The following is a 17,705-nucleotide window of genomic DNA, read 5'->3' as shown; positions in this document are numbered from 1 at the left end:
GAAAATGACGACAACATGTCATGAAACCGAATGTGATGGCAGTGACACTTGGTAACGACAGGTTTTAATCGTCAGGTTTTATCTTTTATTTTTTAACTGTGTAGAAATAAAAGTGAATTTTACGTTAATATTTTCAATATTACCTGTAAGACATCTTTAGAGAGCTCTAGAGAATACAGAAAAGAAGGAAAAGTGAATCTATTGAAAAATAAACTGGACCTGTAAATATCAAATCTTTTAATTTTATATAAGCCAGAATAATAAGTCTTATCTTGTTTATAATTAGAACTAAATGTTTTGCTAAAACTAATTTTAATTGACACCAGACTCTGACCTTAAGAATGCCATAAAACATAGCTGAGTGCAATCAAATCCTCACCAGATTGTTACAACACTGAAGACAGCATAAAGCCTTTCCAGAAGACTAGATGCCTTATTGTAACAAAGTGGGGGAATTTAAGGTAAAAGGTAAAAGGTAAAATAGCCCAAATTTAAAGAATCATCCACATAAAGCATATATACCGTATACATGTTATTTTATTATATACATTAATATTTTAATAATTCATAATGTATACAGTGTATATACTTATTTATATATATATATATATAAATAAAAATATTAATATATAATAATATTTATAATTATAAATGATGGTTTTCGTTTGTTTACATCAGCTTATCAGTGACCGGGCGGTCACGTTACCTGCGCCGACCAATAGGAGTCGTCCGTTCTGACAGCAGCAGCAGACCGGAGCGGAACATCAACAAGCCGCTTATTAGAGCGCGAGCGCGGCGGAACGGGGGAGCGCGGGCGGCTCGAGACGCGCAGCATGACTTTAAACGTTACTGCCGCCCTCTTGTACCTGAGGGTAAGCGGGCTGCCGGCGTCGGAGAACTCCTAGGAGTGAATACTCAGCGTTACACTTAGAGCAGGTGCTAAAGCTGGAGCGTTTTAGCTGACCTAGCTGCTAACGCTAGCCTTTACGCTCCAGGCGCAGCGGGCGAGCAGGCTATGTCCGTGCCCGTCTGTCCCGCGGGCTAGGCGGACGAGCTGCGACGTGGACGCGTGGTCAGGCCTGTAAACCCTCATATTTAAGGATGCTAGGATGTTCAAAAATGTGTTCGGTTCAGGGTTTCTCGTAAGAACCGCTCATGTTATCCTGACATGGGTTATAACGCTCATCCTCTTCCTGCACGACACCGGTAAGTGTGTGTGTGTGTGTGTGTGTGTGTCTATGTTTACACGTCCACGTTTCTGAAATTCTGTGAAACATGCATATTTATGCACAGCAATAACAACCTCTACTCCTCTGGGAGGGCTTTACACTGTCTTAAGTGTTGTAACATTGCTGTGAGGATTTGATTGCATACAGCTATGAGGGCATTGGTGAGGTCACTAACTGCTGGGGTTTAGTTTTGCCACTCCAGCTCATCTCAGAGGTGTTGAATGGAGTTCCACCACCCCCAGAGGACACAGTTCCACCACCCCCAGAGGACACAGTTCCACCACCCCCAGAGGACACAGTTCCACCACCACCCCCAGAGGACACAGTTCCATCACCCCCAGAGGACACAGTTCCATCACCCCCAGAGGACACAGTTCCACCATCACCCCCAGAGGACACAGTTCCACCATCACAGAGGACACAGTTCCACCATCACCCCCAGAGGACACAGTTCCACCACCACCCCCAGAGGACACAGTTCCACCACCACCCCCAGAGGACACAGTTCCACCATCACCCCCAGAGGACACAGTTCCACCATCACAGAGGACACAGTTCCACCATCACCCCCAGAGGACACAGTTCCACCACCACCCCCAGAGGACACAGTTCCACCACCACCCCCAGAGGACACAGTTCCACCACCCCAGAGGACACAGTTCCACCATCACAGAGGACACAGTTCCACCATCACCCCCAGAGGACACAGTTCCACCATCACCCCCAGAGGACACAGTTCCACCACCACCCCCAGAGGACACAGTTCCACCACCACCCCCAGAGGACACAGTTCCACCATCACAGAGGACACAGTTCCACCATCACCCCCAGAGGACACAGTTCCACCATCACAGAGGACACAGTTCCACCATCACAGAGGACACAGTTCCACCACCCCCAGAGGACACAGTTCCACCATCACCCCCAGAGGACACAGTTCCACCATCACAGAGGACACAGTTCCACCACCCCCAGAGGACACAGTTCCACCATCACCCCCAGAGGACACAGTTCCACCATCACAGAGGACACAGTTCCACCATCACCCCCAGAGGACACAGTTCCACCATCACAGAGGACACAGTTCCACCATCACCCCCAGAGGACACAGTTCCACCATCACAGAGGACACAGTTCCACCATCACAGAGGACACAGTTCCACCACCACAGAGGACACAGTTCCACCATCACCCCCAGAGGACACAGTTCCACCATCACAGAGGACACAGTTCCACCACCCCCAGAGGACACAGTTCCACCATCACCCCCAGAGGACACAGTTCCACCATCACAGAGGACACAGTTCCACCACCCCCAGAGGACACAGTTCCACCATCACCCCCAGAGGACACAGTTCCACCATCACAGAGGACACAGTTCCACCACCACCCCCAGAGGACACAGTTCCACCACCCCCAGAGGACACAGTTCCACCACCCCCAGAGGACAGTGCTGGGCCTGACACCGCTGATCTTAGGCCCATTCCACTGGAGGGCTTTCCTGTGGAGATTATACAAGCTGTGTGTGCACTGGTGCACACATCTAGGTGCCGGCTGGGCTGAGGGCGTCCCGAAGAGACCTGGAACCAAGCTTTGTTCTTCAGCTCAACTAGCTCACGAGATCTCCCCTACCTTCTTCAACATGAGACGTTCTTGAAGAAGTTATATGGCAGATGGTTTTCAGTAATGTGCTTAGGTACCCAAAACCTAGTCCCATAATTGTGTACATACATTATAGTGACACCTGTCAAGCGGTGAGGTATATCGGGCAGCAACTGAACAGTCAGTTATTGAAGATGATGTGGGGGAACTGGGCTTAAGAATCTGAATTGTGATGACCAGACGACTGGGTCAGAACACGTCCAAGCGGGTCTTGTGGGGTGTTTCTGGTATGCAGCTGTCAGTAGCTACCAAAAGTCACAAGGAAGGAACCAGTGACAGGGTCATGGGTGCCCAAGGCTCATTGATGGGATCCATGGAGACCCCTCCTCTCAACTTACAGGTCTTGGTGCCAGATACCACATGACACCTTCTGAGGTCTTGTGTAGTTCATGCCTCGACGGGTCGGGGCTGTTTTGGCAGCACGAGGTGGACTTAGTCAGTATTAGATAGACATTGGTGTATATCTAGGCAAGTTCACACACATCAGGCAAAATATTTACTCATAATTATTTTATGAGACAGGTTCCTTTGAGGGAGCTATAAGAGGCATCAACATTTACATTAAAGGCATTTAGCAGATGCTCTTATCCAGAGCGACTTACAGGGTTACTCCTATTACAGAGGTGGGCTAGTGTAGTGTTAGGAGTCTTGCCCAATGACTCTTATTGGTGTAGGGGCCAGGACTTGAACCCCAGTCTCCCATGTGGTGTGGTAGCTCACTGGCAGGTAGCGGTGTTATCTGTTGCGCCACACTAACCACTCTCTATTCACCGGCACTATGATCTTCTGAGTAGAGTGATGTCTGGATACTAGCTAATTTCTTGTGGGAATACTGAGGTTTGTCCTCACCCTCACTTTCCATCACAGATCTGCGGAAGCAAGAGGAGACGGGGGAGCTTCTAGTGCCCGTTCTTTTCGTGCTCCTTGTCCTGATCTCCGTCCTGCTGTACTTTGCAGTGTCGCTAATGGACCCTGGTTTCGTGCTGTCCGATGACTGTGACCTGCAGGTGAGGCTTTAAGGGGCCACCGTGTCTCTATTATTCTGATGTACCAGCTCAACAAACTGCACATGATAAGCTTTAGTTCTGCGGAGTCCGAATAGTCATCCATTTCTGTACATTTCAGTTCACTCTTGGTCTCACTGAGGAGCAACAGGACATGATCCCCCAGACCAAGACACTCCGTCTGCGGCGCTGCGGCCACTGCCTGTTGCAGGTGTGTTCACCAGTCAGACATCAGCTCGTCAGCTTCATGTATGTAGTAACTTTTTGTAATGTTGTATTTTTGTTTGCCTCATAGCAACCGATGAGATCCAAGCACTGCCAGACTTGTCAGCATTGTGTGCGTCGCTATGATCACCATTGCCCCTGGATAGAGAACTGCGTCGGGGAGAGGAACCATCGCTGGTTTGTCCTTTACTTGGCCGTTCAGCTCATAGTTCTGCTATGGGGACTCCACATGGCATGGTGAGTCCTATGCACTGGACAGCCCTGACAATTTATCCTGACTTATCCTGGCATTTTTAGACACCAAAAGTTTCACCTGTCCTGAGAAAATAGTCTAGAAACCTTAGAGCCTTTTTTTCTCATCATAGAAACTCCAGGAAAATGAGAAAGTTGCTACAAATGTCCTGGAAATACAAATGAGGTCCTGGAAAAGTCAGAGGCACTGAGATTCCATATCATAGCTTATTATTAATTGACCGCCTGTCAAACCAGTAATTTGACTAAGCAATAATCCCCACGTTTGCAAATGTGGGGTTTTTACACAGGGTTTTGCTTCTTACAGGAAATATTTGCATATACTAATAGAGGTTAAAAGGATAAGCGGACATGAACACCACATTTGTATTCGTAATTGTATTTAAACTGGTTTTATTTCAGTTATGTAGCAGCAACACATGAACACTGCCATCTAGCTTCTGTTTAAATGGCTTTCATCCACACATGTGGTAATGATACCTAATGCTCACACTCAACTCTTTGTCTTGTTACACGAACACCAAGTATGCTTGCTTGCGTTAGAGGCTTCTAGTTTCATTCACCATCACTGTGATCGATGCTGATGTGGCAAGTTTCTCCAGAGCAGAGCATTTTATACCAAACCACTCAATGACTTCAGTAACTTCAAACACTTAATTACACAGACATGTTTTATAATTGGAGGAATTCCTTTAAAGTAGAGGAATGTCTGGATACTTTTAGAAATATGTTGTATATTTTAAATTAATTAAAATTAATTAATAAAAAATGACACTCATTTTTAACGGCTTACTTTCATCTACACATGGAAAAATTTTGTTCCCAGGAAGTTCATTTAGTTTCCAATAAAACCACCTGAACAGAAATGGCACAATGGAAATTGTACACTTAAAAATAAAGGCGCACCACCTGTGGTTATCGATAAACATAAAGACTAACAATGTTTGTAATAGACATGTAAGAGTATGAATTGGTAAAGAACCATGACATCAAATAAAGGTTCCTCACACTCTGTTAAACCCATTTACATTTACATTTAAGGCATGTAGCAGACGCTCTTATCCAGAGCGACTTACAAAAGTGCTTTGCCATTTCCCCAAGAAAAACCTCAGCTAGTTTGAATAGGCAAAAAATATAAAGATACCTCTAAGACACATTGTTGGTCTTTATGTTTATCTTTAGCCATAGATGTGGTTCTTCTGTCTAGCTTTATTTTTCGGAGTGTACTTGGGTACTTTAAAGAAGGACTTGAAGGTAGCATATGTCTACAAACAACAGGATGCTTAGAGCCACACATCCCTACGTTTTGATATGCTTTGGTACAGTTTGAGGTCACTTTACTTCTTACAGTTTGAAGCAGGTGTGTGAACGGTGGCACCAAAACTGGTGGCCTAAACTTATATTACTCATTATCTACAGACGCTTCTTAGAGCAAAACTAAAGAAGCACATTTTCAACATTTACATTTAGAGCATTTAGCAGACGCTCTTATCCAGAATGACTTACAAAAGTGCTTTGCTATTTACCCAAGAAAAACCTCAGCTAGTTTAGCTAGAATAGACTAAAAATTCAAAGATACCTCTAAGCTTAGACACTACTAAACACAAGACAGTAAGGTGACCACTCTGCTATTCGCCCAGTGTCTTGGCAGATCAAATTTGATTCATGACCCAGTCGCTGTTGTTCCACGGTGAAAATAACAGGACAATCATATTTGGAGGTTGTGTATTTCAGGAATACAGTTATGAAGATGCTCATCTTTATTGCTTTGAACTGCTTCTTTACACACAGGTCAGGCTTCAGTCACGCTCCTACATGGCAGCTGTGGCTGAAAGTGAACGGTGTGCTGCTGGCGACGGCCGCTGTGGTGGCAGTTCTATCTCTGACGGTACTGCTCCTGCTGGGCTCGCACCTCTACCTGGTGTCCCTCAACACCACCACATGGGAGTTCATGTCCCGCCACCGCATCTCCTACCTCAAACACTGCGGCGCAGACGAGAACCCCTTCGACCGCGGAACGTTACGCAACCTCTGGGGCTTCTTCTGCGTTTGGGGGACAGTAGTGTGGGAGCAGGTGTACTTCAGGCAAGGCTGCGATCCCACTTAAACAAGAAATGTTTTTAAACGGCGAGTTAACCAAGGAAATCCTTTTTAACAATGTGCTTTTGGTGGAATTCCAGTTTGACCTCAGCTACATTCCTTTTATTGACCCATTCCTTCCCAACAGTGATTCTTAAATGCATGGACGCTATTGTTAGAATTCTGTGTGGTCAGTTTTAGAAAGCCAGGTCGTTCTAGGGGTTCGAAATGACTGGTTTTTAAGGTGTCTGATGTGTAGTGCTTATTTTGCACAATTAAAAACTATATATAGTAACTGTCAGGCAAAAATCTCATATCTCCCTTAATATAAGTGTTCACTTTTCATGTAGTGTAAATCTATCAGCTGTTCCTTACATTGTGTCAGAGTTTCATTGTGAATGACTTAATAGAAATGCTCCTTTAATATTTTTTCCCTTCTCCTGTAAATGTACCATTTTTAGAGATACCAGGTTTTTGCCTGACAGTGATGTTTCAGAATGGTTTGAGATTATGAACGTTTTGAAAACACGAGAAATTCAGGACCAGGCGACTTCTTTCTTACATTAATCTGCTGTAACAAATATTTATGGCCGTTTCCTTCAGAAACACTTAAAGCCTGGGCTTGAATTTAAGATAAAGGTTGATGGCGACTGATAATGCAAAGCTCTAAGCTTAACTTTTATTTTTTTAATAGGTCTCGCTCTATGCCTCAAAGGGGCTTCTGTAAAGTACAGGAAACAGTAAAGAGCACTAAATCACTTTAACCTACACTCTTAAACAAAAGGTGATACAAAAGGTTCTTTGAGCGATGCCATAAAACCACCACTTTTGGTTGGCATAAAGAATAATGTTGTAGTGTGAGAAACCTTTAAATTGCTTTTTAGACCTTTTTTTTAAAAGGTCTCTATGGAATCACTCAAAAGAACCATTTAAAGCACATTTATTTCTAAGAGTGTGGTGGAAATGACAGGGTCTGATTAAAAATCTGAAATGATCAGATTGCTGATATGTGAAATAATGGCTTTTTTAACATCAGGATATTTCTTCTTTTTAAGACAATAGGTCCTCCCAACAGGGTTAGACAACGTGCTGTTTTAAGGTTTTATACTTTTTTGGATTGAGTACTTTATACAGTGTTTCACTTCTGTTGCTCTTCATTAAGCACATTAAAATGATTATAGTAAAAGGAAATATGAGAAATCAATCATTTAAAGTATTTTATAATTCAGTAAGCAGGACTGCAGGACCAGATAAGTGTTCAGACTTTACTAAAGCTCAGAAACAGTGAAAATAAGCTTAAACTTTTGTATAAACTTGGCCTTTCCTTTTACTTCAACATATCAATGGTTGTTTTATGGAAACAAAATGGTGCATGTGCGATTATTCTGACCATTTCCTTTTCAGCTTATTTTGTACCATAGGAATGTTGTTTTGCTTGTTAAACGAGTGCAATACAGTCTGTACTGATGTGTGATCCCTTCTAGATACAATAATTAGAATGTCTTTTCTGTGCAATATAAGGAAATCTACAAAAGGTAAAGCAATAACTGTTCATTTCTACTATCAGAATCGCTTCCATACGATGTGAGCGTTTCTTTTATATGTGTATCAGTATGTGCTGAACTCCAATAGACTTACGCCGCTTTGATCAAAAGTTGTTATGCAATGTGTCCGTGACATGCAATGCTGTATCAATTCATGTCTGAAAGGATTAACCTATAATAATAATAATAATAATGTCAGTATTCAATAAACGGAACAAACATGGTCATATTGTATTTTATTTGTGAAAATACATTCATCCCCTTCCATTAGATCTTTTTTTGTTCCTTCATTTGGCATGTATAAAGGGAAAGTCTCATTTAAATACTTCTTCAGCGTTTCTTCCATTCTTTTTCTTCTTGTTTTGCTCACAGTATAACGTATCAGTAGTAAACCATTGCGTCCTAACTATAATAATAATAATAATAATAATAATAAATGACAGTCTGATGACCCAAATGCAGTGTAAATATAGACAAACACTATAGAATTTGTTTAGATTACAGCATGTTACAGTTGAGTGTCCAGAGACACTTCAGCTGCTTTAAAATGAGTGCAGCTACACTGGAAATATATACACACAACCATGCTGAGACACTAGACAAAACAGAACAGTTACTTCATTTGGTTTAAAGGTACAATATGTAACACAGACCATTGCCTTACTTAAATGGAGTGTTACACAGTGTCGAGAACTTGTTCTGTGCAATATTTATTTATATATATATATATATATATATATATATATATATATATATATATATATATATATATATATATATATATAAAAAGGTGAGAGAGAGTATGACTGTCCATGGTCAGGCAAAAGACAAAAGGTTACTTTAAGTAATCCAAGTTAAAAGAGGAATACAAAAATGTTACCTATTGTACCTTTATACATCATCTCTATCACAGTAAGCAGGTGCACAGACGACAGACAGACAGGGTGGAGCAATTTTAGTCCTGAATAAGCTGGTTAGGTTGCTTTCTTGGTCCAGTTTTGCTGTATCCATCTACTGTTAATATTAAATGTTATTATTATATCAGACCAAAGAAGGCAACCGCTACCTGCAGCAACAGGCCCAGCACTGCTTTCATTTCATTTTGGAGAACAGCGTGGACCAAAGCCAGTTCAGAGACTAGCCATGAGCCACCGTTTCCACATGTATTCGGTTACACACACACACACACAGACAGACAGACCTTTGACACAGATACAGCGTACATCATCCAGACGACCCAGATGAGTTTCTATGAGCTAAAATTCAGAGCACTCTATCCACCATGTCATTTGTGTGTTTGGCCATCATTATCTGTGTGTAGCCATTCTCAACGTTTCATTATTTCAAGGTGCATATACAGTACATACCCTTAAAAAATGCAGGGGAAGGACACTGTCTTAATCATTATCTGTTCTCACAATCATTATCCGTTTAGTTCAGTGCAAGTGTGCATCAAAGCTCTGCTAAGTTGGAAGACTACAGACTGCACACTGAACTGGAAAAGAAAAAGAAAAAGAAAAAAACCTGGAGACTTCATACAAATAATAAATGTGACAAGTAACAGTACAAGACGTAGAGGCTGAAAAAAAAAAAAAAGTAAACCACACACCCACACGTACCAACCAATCAGGAGCAACACAGGGCAGGTAAAAGCTTGGCTTACTCACAGTGATGACAGGTCCTCTATTCTTGAGACAGAGCAGCAGTGTTCTGGTAACACACAAGTCACACTGCAACACTGCTCCAGAGGTCTCTGTTGGCTTTGGAAGGAACTCAAGTTGCAGGAAAGCTCACAGCGACTTTAAAAGGGGACGGTGAGCCAGCTTCACTTGGTTTGGCTGCATAGGTAGGTAAGAGAGTAAGAGAACGCGAGAGAGAGCGCGAGAGAGCGAGAGAGAGAGAGAGAGAGAAAACAAGTGGGATAGGGACAGAGCCTCAATATGTCACAACCACTTCTCTTCCCGGTCCCAGGCATTCAGTGCAGCAAGGAGAAGTCAAAGTCTGCAAAGATCTCCTGCTGCTCTGCCGCGAGGAAAAAGGGCGTCTGCGGCGGGGTGAGCACCGGCTTGAGGCGCGTGAACTCCTCATCAAAATTGCTCACATCCCCAGCGGCTTTGATGGTGGGCAGGAATGGGGGTTTGACTCGCTTTGCTAGAAGGGCTTCCCAATCCACTCCCTGTGGGCAGTTACCAACAAACAGTCAATATTCAATACAGGCACTCACCCCTCAGTTTCTCTTAGTATTAATAATAATAATAATAATAAAAACATTCAGTTTATATGAAGGGTAACTGCACACATACCTCATAAAATATGCTTATACACCATGTAACATCTTTATAACACAACACTTGGCTTAAAAGGATTTGAACCAGCAATCCTCTGATCACAGTACGTCTGCTGGACCACCCAGAAATGTTGAAATGTTTTTTGTTTTTTTTTAATTAGTGTATCTTGTTTGACCAGACTATAGCATACACTTGCATTCTCCTTCAAAATCAAGCCCGGACTGTTTTTCCAAATCTATCTAAGAAATAATGCTAAAAAGATAAAGACAGTCACCTGAAAGAACCTGTGCCTTTTCACTTCATTAGCATCCTGCTCTCCAGCTCCCAGTCTTTTCTCTGGGTTTTTCTGCAGCAACTGTGGAAACAGGGTGGAGAAAAATGTCACTGAACACATGAACTTGCAGAATATTGTGCTTGCATCAGCATCTTCAGAGACAATACTGTGTTCAACAATTTCTATAGATAAAGATAGATTCTGTAAAGCACAACTGTCATTTTTACTTTTTCACTTTTTTGCTCTTGAAGATGAGCATATAAACCAAACAGTCCCTATGTAATATACAGGAGAACTGAACAACGCAGCAGCGCATGAGAAAACACACTGGCCTGTGAAGTTCACCCTTAGCTTTTGCACTTATGATGCTATGGAAAAGTAAATGGTATGTGTGCAGAGTTACCTTCTGGATGATTGAGACTGACTCTGGGGAGAGAAACCTGGGGTATCGCACCTCATCATTCACTATGCTGTCAAACACTTCCTCCTCATCATCTCCAGGGAATGGAGACTAAGAAACAAAGGGACACAAAAACAGGTCATCATCATCATCATCATCATATGATACTGGTAGAAGATTTTTCTGTTCCTACAACAATTCTAAACTATTTTATAATGATCAACATTAAGACTATATACATACATTACCAAACAGATCACACTACAAATTACACTGAATGTATTGCCAGAAACATATTTGCTTTGTTTAAGTTAAGCATGTTGAATAAACAAGAAAAAAGAAAGAAGGGACACAAACCTCTCCCACCAACATCTCATAAATAAGCACTCCGAGGCCCCACCAGTCAACAGCACGTGTGTAGGTGCTATCTGTCAAAACCTCAGGGGCCAGGAACTCTGGAGTGCCACAAAATGTGGAAGTACGATCACCATATCCCATACCTGATTATAAACAAACAATATTTCCGCACAGTCACTCATTTCCAAAACAGCATAAATATAAAGATTTTATTTCATGTAATTCAGGAGCATTTTTATTGGTAAATTCATAGTGATATTCTGACACAAGCTATAGAACTACTTACAAATTGATGACTTATGTGACACATATACACTAATACATTTGGCAATATAGTGTAAATATAAATAAGAATCTGGGACATGTAAATACCATTAATATTATGACATTACCTTCTTTGCAAAGTCCAAAATCTGCTATTCGCACAAAGCCATCAGCATCCATTAACAGATTGTCCAACTTTAAGTCTCTGTTAAAAAACAATTGAACAGAATTCAGCACACACTTTAAGGTTGGGGGTTCAGATAATTGAAGAAAAAAAAAAAGAAAGAATCTTTACCGATAAACTATTTTGTTCTGATGCAGAAACTCAAGACCCAGAAGCACACAGGCAGCATAAAACCTGTCCAGAACACAAATGAAGCATCGAATCAGCTTGGATACACACATGCAGAAACAATATTCAGTTACATATTTTATATATTTTGTGGCTTGGTGCAGGATGTGTTTTCAAGGATAAAAAGGTAAATATTAGTATATTCTAAAAGGGTCCTGAATAATGATTCCATCACTTGCAACATCAGAGCTAGAACCACTTGTTGTTTAACAAAAACAAAATCTGCTTCGATGCGGTTCTTCTTCAGGACCTTGCATTTGTTCACAGCATAGGAACAGTCCTCTATTATTTAACATCCTCTCATCATTTGTTTTACTGCTCTTTTTGTTATCTGTTGGGACATCATGTTATCCAGAGGATGGATTTCCCTTTTGAGTCTTGGTTCCTCTGGTCAGCAGATCTCTACAAGAATGCTTTGCAGCCAAATGAAATTAACTGAAGAGCCAATAATCAAACAATTAACCACCTAAGTAGTCAAATGTTTTTTTTGAATGGCAAGGTTCTAAACAAAACCAATGCATTTACTAAAGAACCCTAAACAACCTCCCCCTTTTTTGTGTGCAATTTATTGTATAATAGTGAGCATATACAAATACAAGCCTTGTGCATTAAGCAGTGTGTTCATTTATACAGATGTAAGAACAGCATTTCAAGATGCATTCATAAAAAAAAATAAAAAATAAAATAAAAAAAAGACAGTGTGTGCACACGTGCATGCAAGAAATTGTGTACCGGGTCTGACGCTCAGTGAAGATGCTGGTGTGTATGTGGGTCATCAAGTCTCCCCCAGGCGAGTACTCCATAACAAAGCACACGTGGTCACATGTCTGGAAGCAACCATGCAAATTCACCAGAAACGGGTGACTGGACGCATTAATGGTCTCAAATATCCTCTTCTCGCACATCAAACTGGTGGAAAACATGCCAACAATATCAATAAAAAAAAACACAACATGCAGATAAATTCTATTTACAATTAGGCATAAATGATATAATTTGAGATTCATCTTTTCAAACCAGGTGGGAAATAATTTGTTAAACCATTAGACTGTTTTAACATACCTACATACTAGATTTGTGCCATTATGTGTGCGGCTTTTAGCTACATGCAGCTGTAGCTAGTTTTAAAGCGCTGTTAACTTATATAAATATGTTCATGCTTTTGATTGCATTGTACTATTGACTGTCTAAGAACAAGAATATTTTTTTTTGGAGTGAGAATTGTTTGTTTCCTCTGTTGGATTTGATTTGAGTGGGACTATGATCCCACTGGAAGACCCTGACATCAAGTGATCCCGCAAACCAATCTCTCCTAGTCTGCTACGGTGAATGTGATGTAGTTACCTACTACCCTACAGCAGCCACCAAAATAGTATAGTGTATGCATGGCATTATTAGAAACAAAAAAGTGTGGTTACGGTTTCTTATTTCAAAACTGATATTAATTAATGATCATTAATCAAGATCATTGGGAATTCCAGTTTCATTATCAATATGTAAACTAAAAATATAATCAACCTACAAATCAATAATGACTGGTCACCCACTCCCATTGGCATTTACTGGCAACCTTAGTATTTTTAGTCAAAGCATTCTCCAGACAATAACTAAAGAGACCACAATTCACCTGTCAACTTCATCACGAGTCACCACATCTCCTTTCTTCAGGGCTTTAATGGCATACATTTTCCCTGTGCTCTTGTGCTCTGCTAGCAGCACCTGCAGAAGGACAGATGGACAGACACTATAGCAAAGGTTTGGGGGAGAATGCCAACTGCCAGTTCTGTTACATTGACTAAGAGACGCCTGCACTGGCATCATTGTGCTAGGAGATGGGGGAAGTCATGATGCTCTCTGGAAGTCATGATGCTCTCTGAACACAGATGTCTGTGGCATCACCAGAGAGGATCTGCAGTCCTCACACTGAAAAGGGAGGGCTAGAATTCTACCTTTCCAAAGTGGCCTCTTCCAAGGACAGAGATGCAGTTGAAATCCTCTATCTGCAGCCCCCCATTTCTCCTGAAAGATAAGCAAACAAATACATAAGCAAAAGAAATCATCAACAGACTAGAATAAAATGGGAAAATGGTTAAGGTTTTAGAACTACTAACTAATGCTTATTCATTGCTTCTTCCAAAATCAAGAATCAAGAAAAAAAAAAAAAAGTTATCCTGCTGGAGTAACTGTCTCTACAGATAAGGCTGTGAGGATCTGATTTCCTTCAGGGACAGGATGTTGGATTATCACCACCCCAACTCATCCCAGACATATGAGATGGAGCACCATCATTCCAGAGAGCACAGTTCCACAAATCAATGCTGGTGGGGCTTTATACCCCTGTAGCCCACACCTTGCCATTAGGCATGGTGAACCAATAGGATTTTGTTTATCTGCTCCAGAGAGTCTTATTCTAATGGCAAAACTTCTCTACAGGGACTAGACAAGCGGTGTGTGCATGCATTTGCACATATGTGCCAGCAATGGGAGCAACTTAGAAGGGGTGCGCACAAACATATGGAAAAACAGAGCATCTTCATTTACTTATTTATGGAGTCTACCTAGTGTTTTGGAATTTGAACCATCCCCAATTTATTTGTATTTACACACAGCTGGTAAAGCCAAGTACAAATTGTTTTCACCATAGGGATCACTTGGCTCAAAAAATGTAAAATCTAACAAGCATTTTGTGGCCTAAGAACCACACAAATTGTAGGAAGACAATTTGCAGGGCTTTCAATTAAACACTGGACATTTCAAAGACCTGCAGACACCCTGTAAAAGATGGGAGAAAGACATTGTGTGGTCAGGTGGAAAACATCAATGAGTGTGGAAAGTGTGAACGTGTCAGACAGAGTGACAGACGGGCTAAACACACTTGACTCAGGATTTAAACAGTTTTACAGATGCTGATGGCAGCTCACTTACTTAAGAGCACAGTGCTGTCCAGCTCTGCCTTTAGGACCTTCTGGAGACGGTCCTTTGGAGAGCTACATGAGAAGAACAGAAGATAGTAATGAATAGTAACTCTAATCCAGAACTAATTAGTACAACAGTTGTGTATTTCTACATCTGCTGTGTTTGTGGGTCTACCATGGACACTGGGCTGTCTGATGAGGGGGTCTTTGTCAAGTAGAGCCGCGGGGGTTTGGGAGGACGCTCCTCACTGAAGTTCAGTTTGACGACTGCAGAGTCTCTATAGGCAGCAAGCATAAAAGCCAATCACTCAAACAAAAACGGAAAGACTGAAGGTTATTCAGATATTTCTTGGTTGTGGTTCCAAACTCTAAAACATCTTAAGAGGATTGAGGTCAACATTCAGTTCAGTATCTAAGAAGTATGATTCTTCAAAGCTCAAATTATGTTTTACACTGATTGGTTTTGGCTTAGATTATAATAATAAAAAATAAATAAATAAATAAAAAGGTAAAACATTTCCAGTGTTTGCCAGGCAAACTGTTAAGCCCCAAAATCACAACCTCTAAAATTAATTTTGATACAAAAAGCCTAGTCACCACCATCTCAATCAATATTCCCCTGATATTTTAGACAGACTAGTATGATCACACACATTGAAGACAGTTAATAGTACACTGTAAAAAAAAAAAAAAAAAAAAAAAAAAAACACAATGAAAACTGGACCAGACCAAAATGACTAATAGGTCTAGTTCTGAGACCAGTGGAGCTCCACCTTGACACTGCTTATCCTAACCCCAGAAATTTAAAAACAGGGACAGGTCTTACTCTGAAGGAGGAGGCGTGGATGTCGTAGTTTTCTTAGCAGAGGGTGGGGAGGTAAGGTCAGGTCCAGTAGGCAGTGGTGGGGATGGCAGGTCGGAAGCAGCAAGCGGTGGGCTCATGGCCGTGATGGTGCTGCTGCATGGTGGCAACACACTCATCATCAGGCGCCCCCATGTGGCAAAGTTCATATTCATTTGTGCTGCCCGCAAGAAGTTTTTACCTACAAATAAAAAAAGAAATTAAACAAGAGGTCCATATTTGTTGTGATGCTCTGTAACAGCCTATATGTTTGTACCAATGAACATAAAAAAACATGGTTCCATAGAAATAAAGCCAAAATTGTCCGCCATGTTGTCAAATTTGCAACCTGAGTCAGTAGAGACCAGAGGCGGAACCAGACTCATTTGGTAGACTGGTCCCCTTCTCCCACACAGAGAGTCAGCACACACCAGTGACAACTAAAAAAAACAGTACTTGGACTCAGTCCAGACCAGAAAATTAATTTTTCGAGAGCATTGGCAGAGAAAGGGTACAAATGCTACAGAGTCCAGCCTGTCTAACTGATCTAACATTAGCTGGCTGGCTAACAAATAATTAGATCACACTGTCAATTTTACATCAACAACAGGTTGCTTCACTTTTGAGACGCCCATGCATCTTACGGTCACTGGTTAGTACACTTTGTAGTACAGTTCATTAATAACCAGCAATATCAAGAAATAAGTGGTAGTGAGGCTAAATGCTAGATTAGCTTTTGGCTAAGCATTTCTGCATACTTCAACCAAGCATTTATCTTATCTTGACGAGATTAGGTAGATATTTAACCCATGCTTTCACAGCTGCACATATAAGTAGAATTTTGTTTTTGTTTATGTACCTTTCTCTTTGGGAAATATGCGTTTTTGTCTCTGCAGTTTCGGATGCCGCTCAATAACAGGGTTGATGAATCTCACCTGCAGTTAAATCAACAAATACCACAAATAACATACATTTTCTAAAGCTAATAATGGCCATTCTGATGATGAACACATGACTAGACATATTTGAAATTCACCCAGGCTTTGATATACAGCTGCAATGTGCTACTACCTCAGTGAACAGAGTGCCTTGTGGCTCCAGGTAAAGGCACATGCCATGCCGCTGGTTATCCAAGAAGTCCTCCAGACGAAGGAACTTTATGGCGCACAAGGCCCTCCAGTCTCGCCAGTACACTCCAATCTCCAATTCCCGAGACTAGCAAAGCCAAATAGACTTATTTGAATAAAAAGATGATTTGGCCCCATTTGTATTTTGTTTGTCACACTTATAAAACATAGACACACATAAATTCAACAAAGAACTATTGCAACAAATAATAATAATAATAATAATTCTTAAAACTGTACACTATACAATACAACAAACATTTATTCATTTATAAAGGGCTTCCCAGTACATATTCACAAGAAGAATGCATTAGTACATCAATATGTGTACATACAAACACATAGACAAGAAGCTGCTAGGAGCATGCAATATTAAAGTATTTGCTCCAGTGGGCTAGACTTGTACAACATCTCTAACATCTCCACATCCGATAGAAAGTCATGTTCTCATTTTGAGCAGATACTCCTGAATCAGCTTGAGGCTGACCTTCAAAAGACTGGCTCTGGGAATCAGAACTGAAGGCAGCCTTGGCCAGGACTCAGGCGTCGTACTTGGCCTCTGAGGCGAGCAAAAGATTAGAGTGATGTTGAGGGATTAGTTATGGATTACAGTTAGAGAGTGGGAGGCTTGGATAGGCTGACTGCACTTTGCTAGCAAATCCGTGTTGATGAAGGCAAATGAAAGTCTGCAGACAAACATCACTAGCTGCCAACAGTCTAATAGCAACAAGAATTTGTAGTTGTCTGATGATTCTCAGCACCTCTGACAATAAGGCTCATCTATTAACCCTGTACAGGGGCCTACACTTCAGGTATTCACCCTCAGATCAACATTAGTGCCACAATTACCATCAGTTTCATAAACCCTAATACAGAACCCTGTGGGGCACAA

General features: G+C 41.3%; 2 protein-coding genes across 8 annotated transcripts in view; one reads left to right on the top strand and one right to left on the bottom strand.

Annotated features, from left to right (window-relative positions):
• The first annotated feature begins 764 nt into the window (after positions 1 to 764).
• Positions 765 to 8,219, top strand: zdhhc12b (zDHHC palmitoyltransferase 12b). Of its 4 annotated transcripts, none has more exons than XM_072665627.1 (5): positions 765 to 1,206; positions 3,759 to 3,898; positions 4,017 to 4,106; positions 4,191 to 4,357; positions 6,164 to 8,219. In XM_072665627.1, the coding sequence occupies exons 1-5, from the start codon at positions 1,110 to 1,112 to the stop codon at positions 6,477 to 6,479; spliced, it is 810 nt and encodes a 269-aa protein (XP_072521728.1). In that variant the 5' UTR covers positions 765 to 1,109; the 3' UTR covers positions 6,480 to 8,219. The 4 variants fall into 4 exon arrangements, with proteins under 4 accessions (XP_072521728.1, XP_072521557.1, XP_072521640.1 ...); XM_072665703.1 differs by lacking the exon at positions 765 to 1,206 and adding an exon at positions 2,857 to 2,925; XM_072665456.1 differs by lacking the exons at positions 4,017 to 4,106; positions 4,191 to 4,357; positions 6,164 to 8,219 and adding an exon at positions 1,418 to 2,925 and having other exon boundaries at positions 3,759 to 3,833.
• Positions 8,217 to 17,705, bottom strand: part of pkn3 (protein kinase N3) — a 34,585-nt gene continuing 25,096 nt past the window's right edge. For all 4 annotated transcript variants that reach the window (XM_072665331.1, XM_072665259.1, XM_072665353.1 and 1 more), the window contains 14 exons: positions 16,758 to 16,901; positions 16,546 to 16,621; positions 15,672 to 15,888; positions 15,021 to 15,123; positions 14,856 to 14,917; positions 13,880 to 13,949; positions 13,558 to 13,649; positions 12,663 to 12,839; positions 11,874 to 11,936; positions 11,707 to 11,783; positions 11,315 to 11,457; positions 10,961 to 11,068; positions 10,558 to 10,638; positions 8,217 to 10,171 (listed from right to left, as the gene is read on the bottom strand). In XM_072665331.1, coding sequence (XP_072521432.1) covers positions 9,971 to 10,171; positions 10,558 to 10,638; positions 10,961 to 11,068; positions 11,315 to 11,457; positions 11,707 to 11,783; positions 11,874 to 11,936; positions 12,663 to 12,839; positions 13,558 to 13,649; positions 13,880 to 13,949; positions 14,856 to 14,917; positions 15,021 to 15,123; positions 15,672 to 15,888; positions 16,546 to 16,621; positions 16,758 to 16,901 — 1,614 coding nt within the window. In that variant the 3' untranslated portion in view covers positions 8,217 to 9,970. The remainder of the gene's footprint in view (positions 10,172 to 10,557; positions 10,639 to 10,960; positions 11,069 to 11,314; positions 11,458 to 11,706; positions 11,784 to 11,873; positions 11,937 to 12,662; positions 12,840 to 13,557; positions 13,650 to 13,879; positions 13,950 to 14,855; positions 14,918 to 15,020; positions 15,124 to 15,671; positions 15,889 to 16,545; positions 16,622 to 16,757; positions 16,902 to 17,705) is intronic.

The sequence above is a fragment of the Salminus brasiliensis genome, chromosome 1 (assembly GCF_030463535.1).
Source record: "Salminus brasiliensis chromosome 1, fSalBra1.hap2, whole genome shotgun sequence".
NCBI lineage: Eukaryota > Metazoa > Chordata > Actinopteri > Characiformes > Bryconidae > Salminus > Salminus brasiliensis.
The sequence above is the reverse complement of the archived record's forward strand: the minus strand, read 5'-3'. Positions and strand labels throughout refer to the sequence as shown.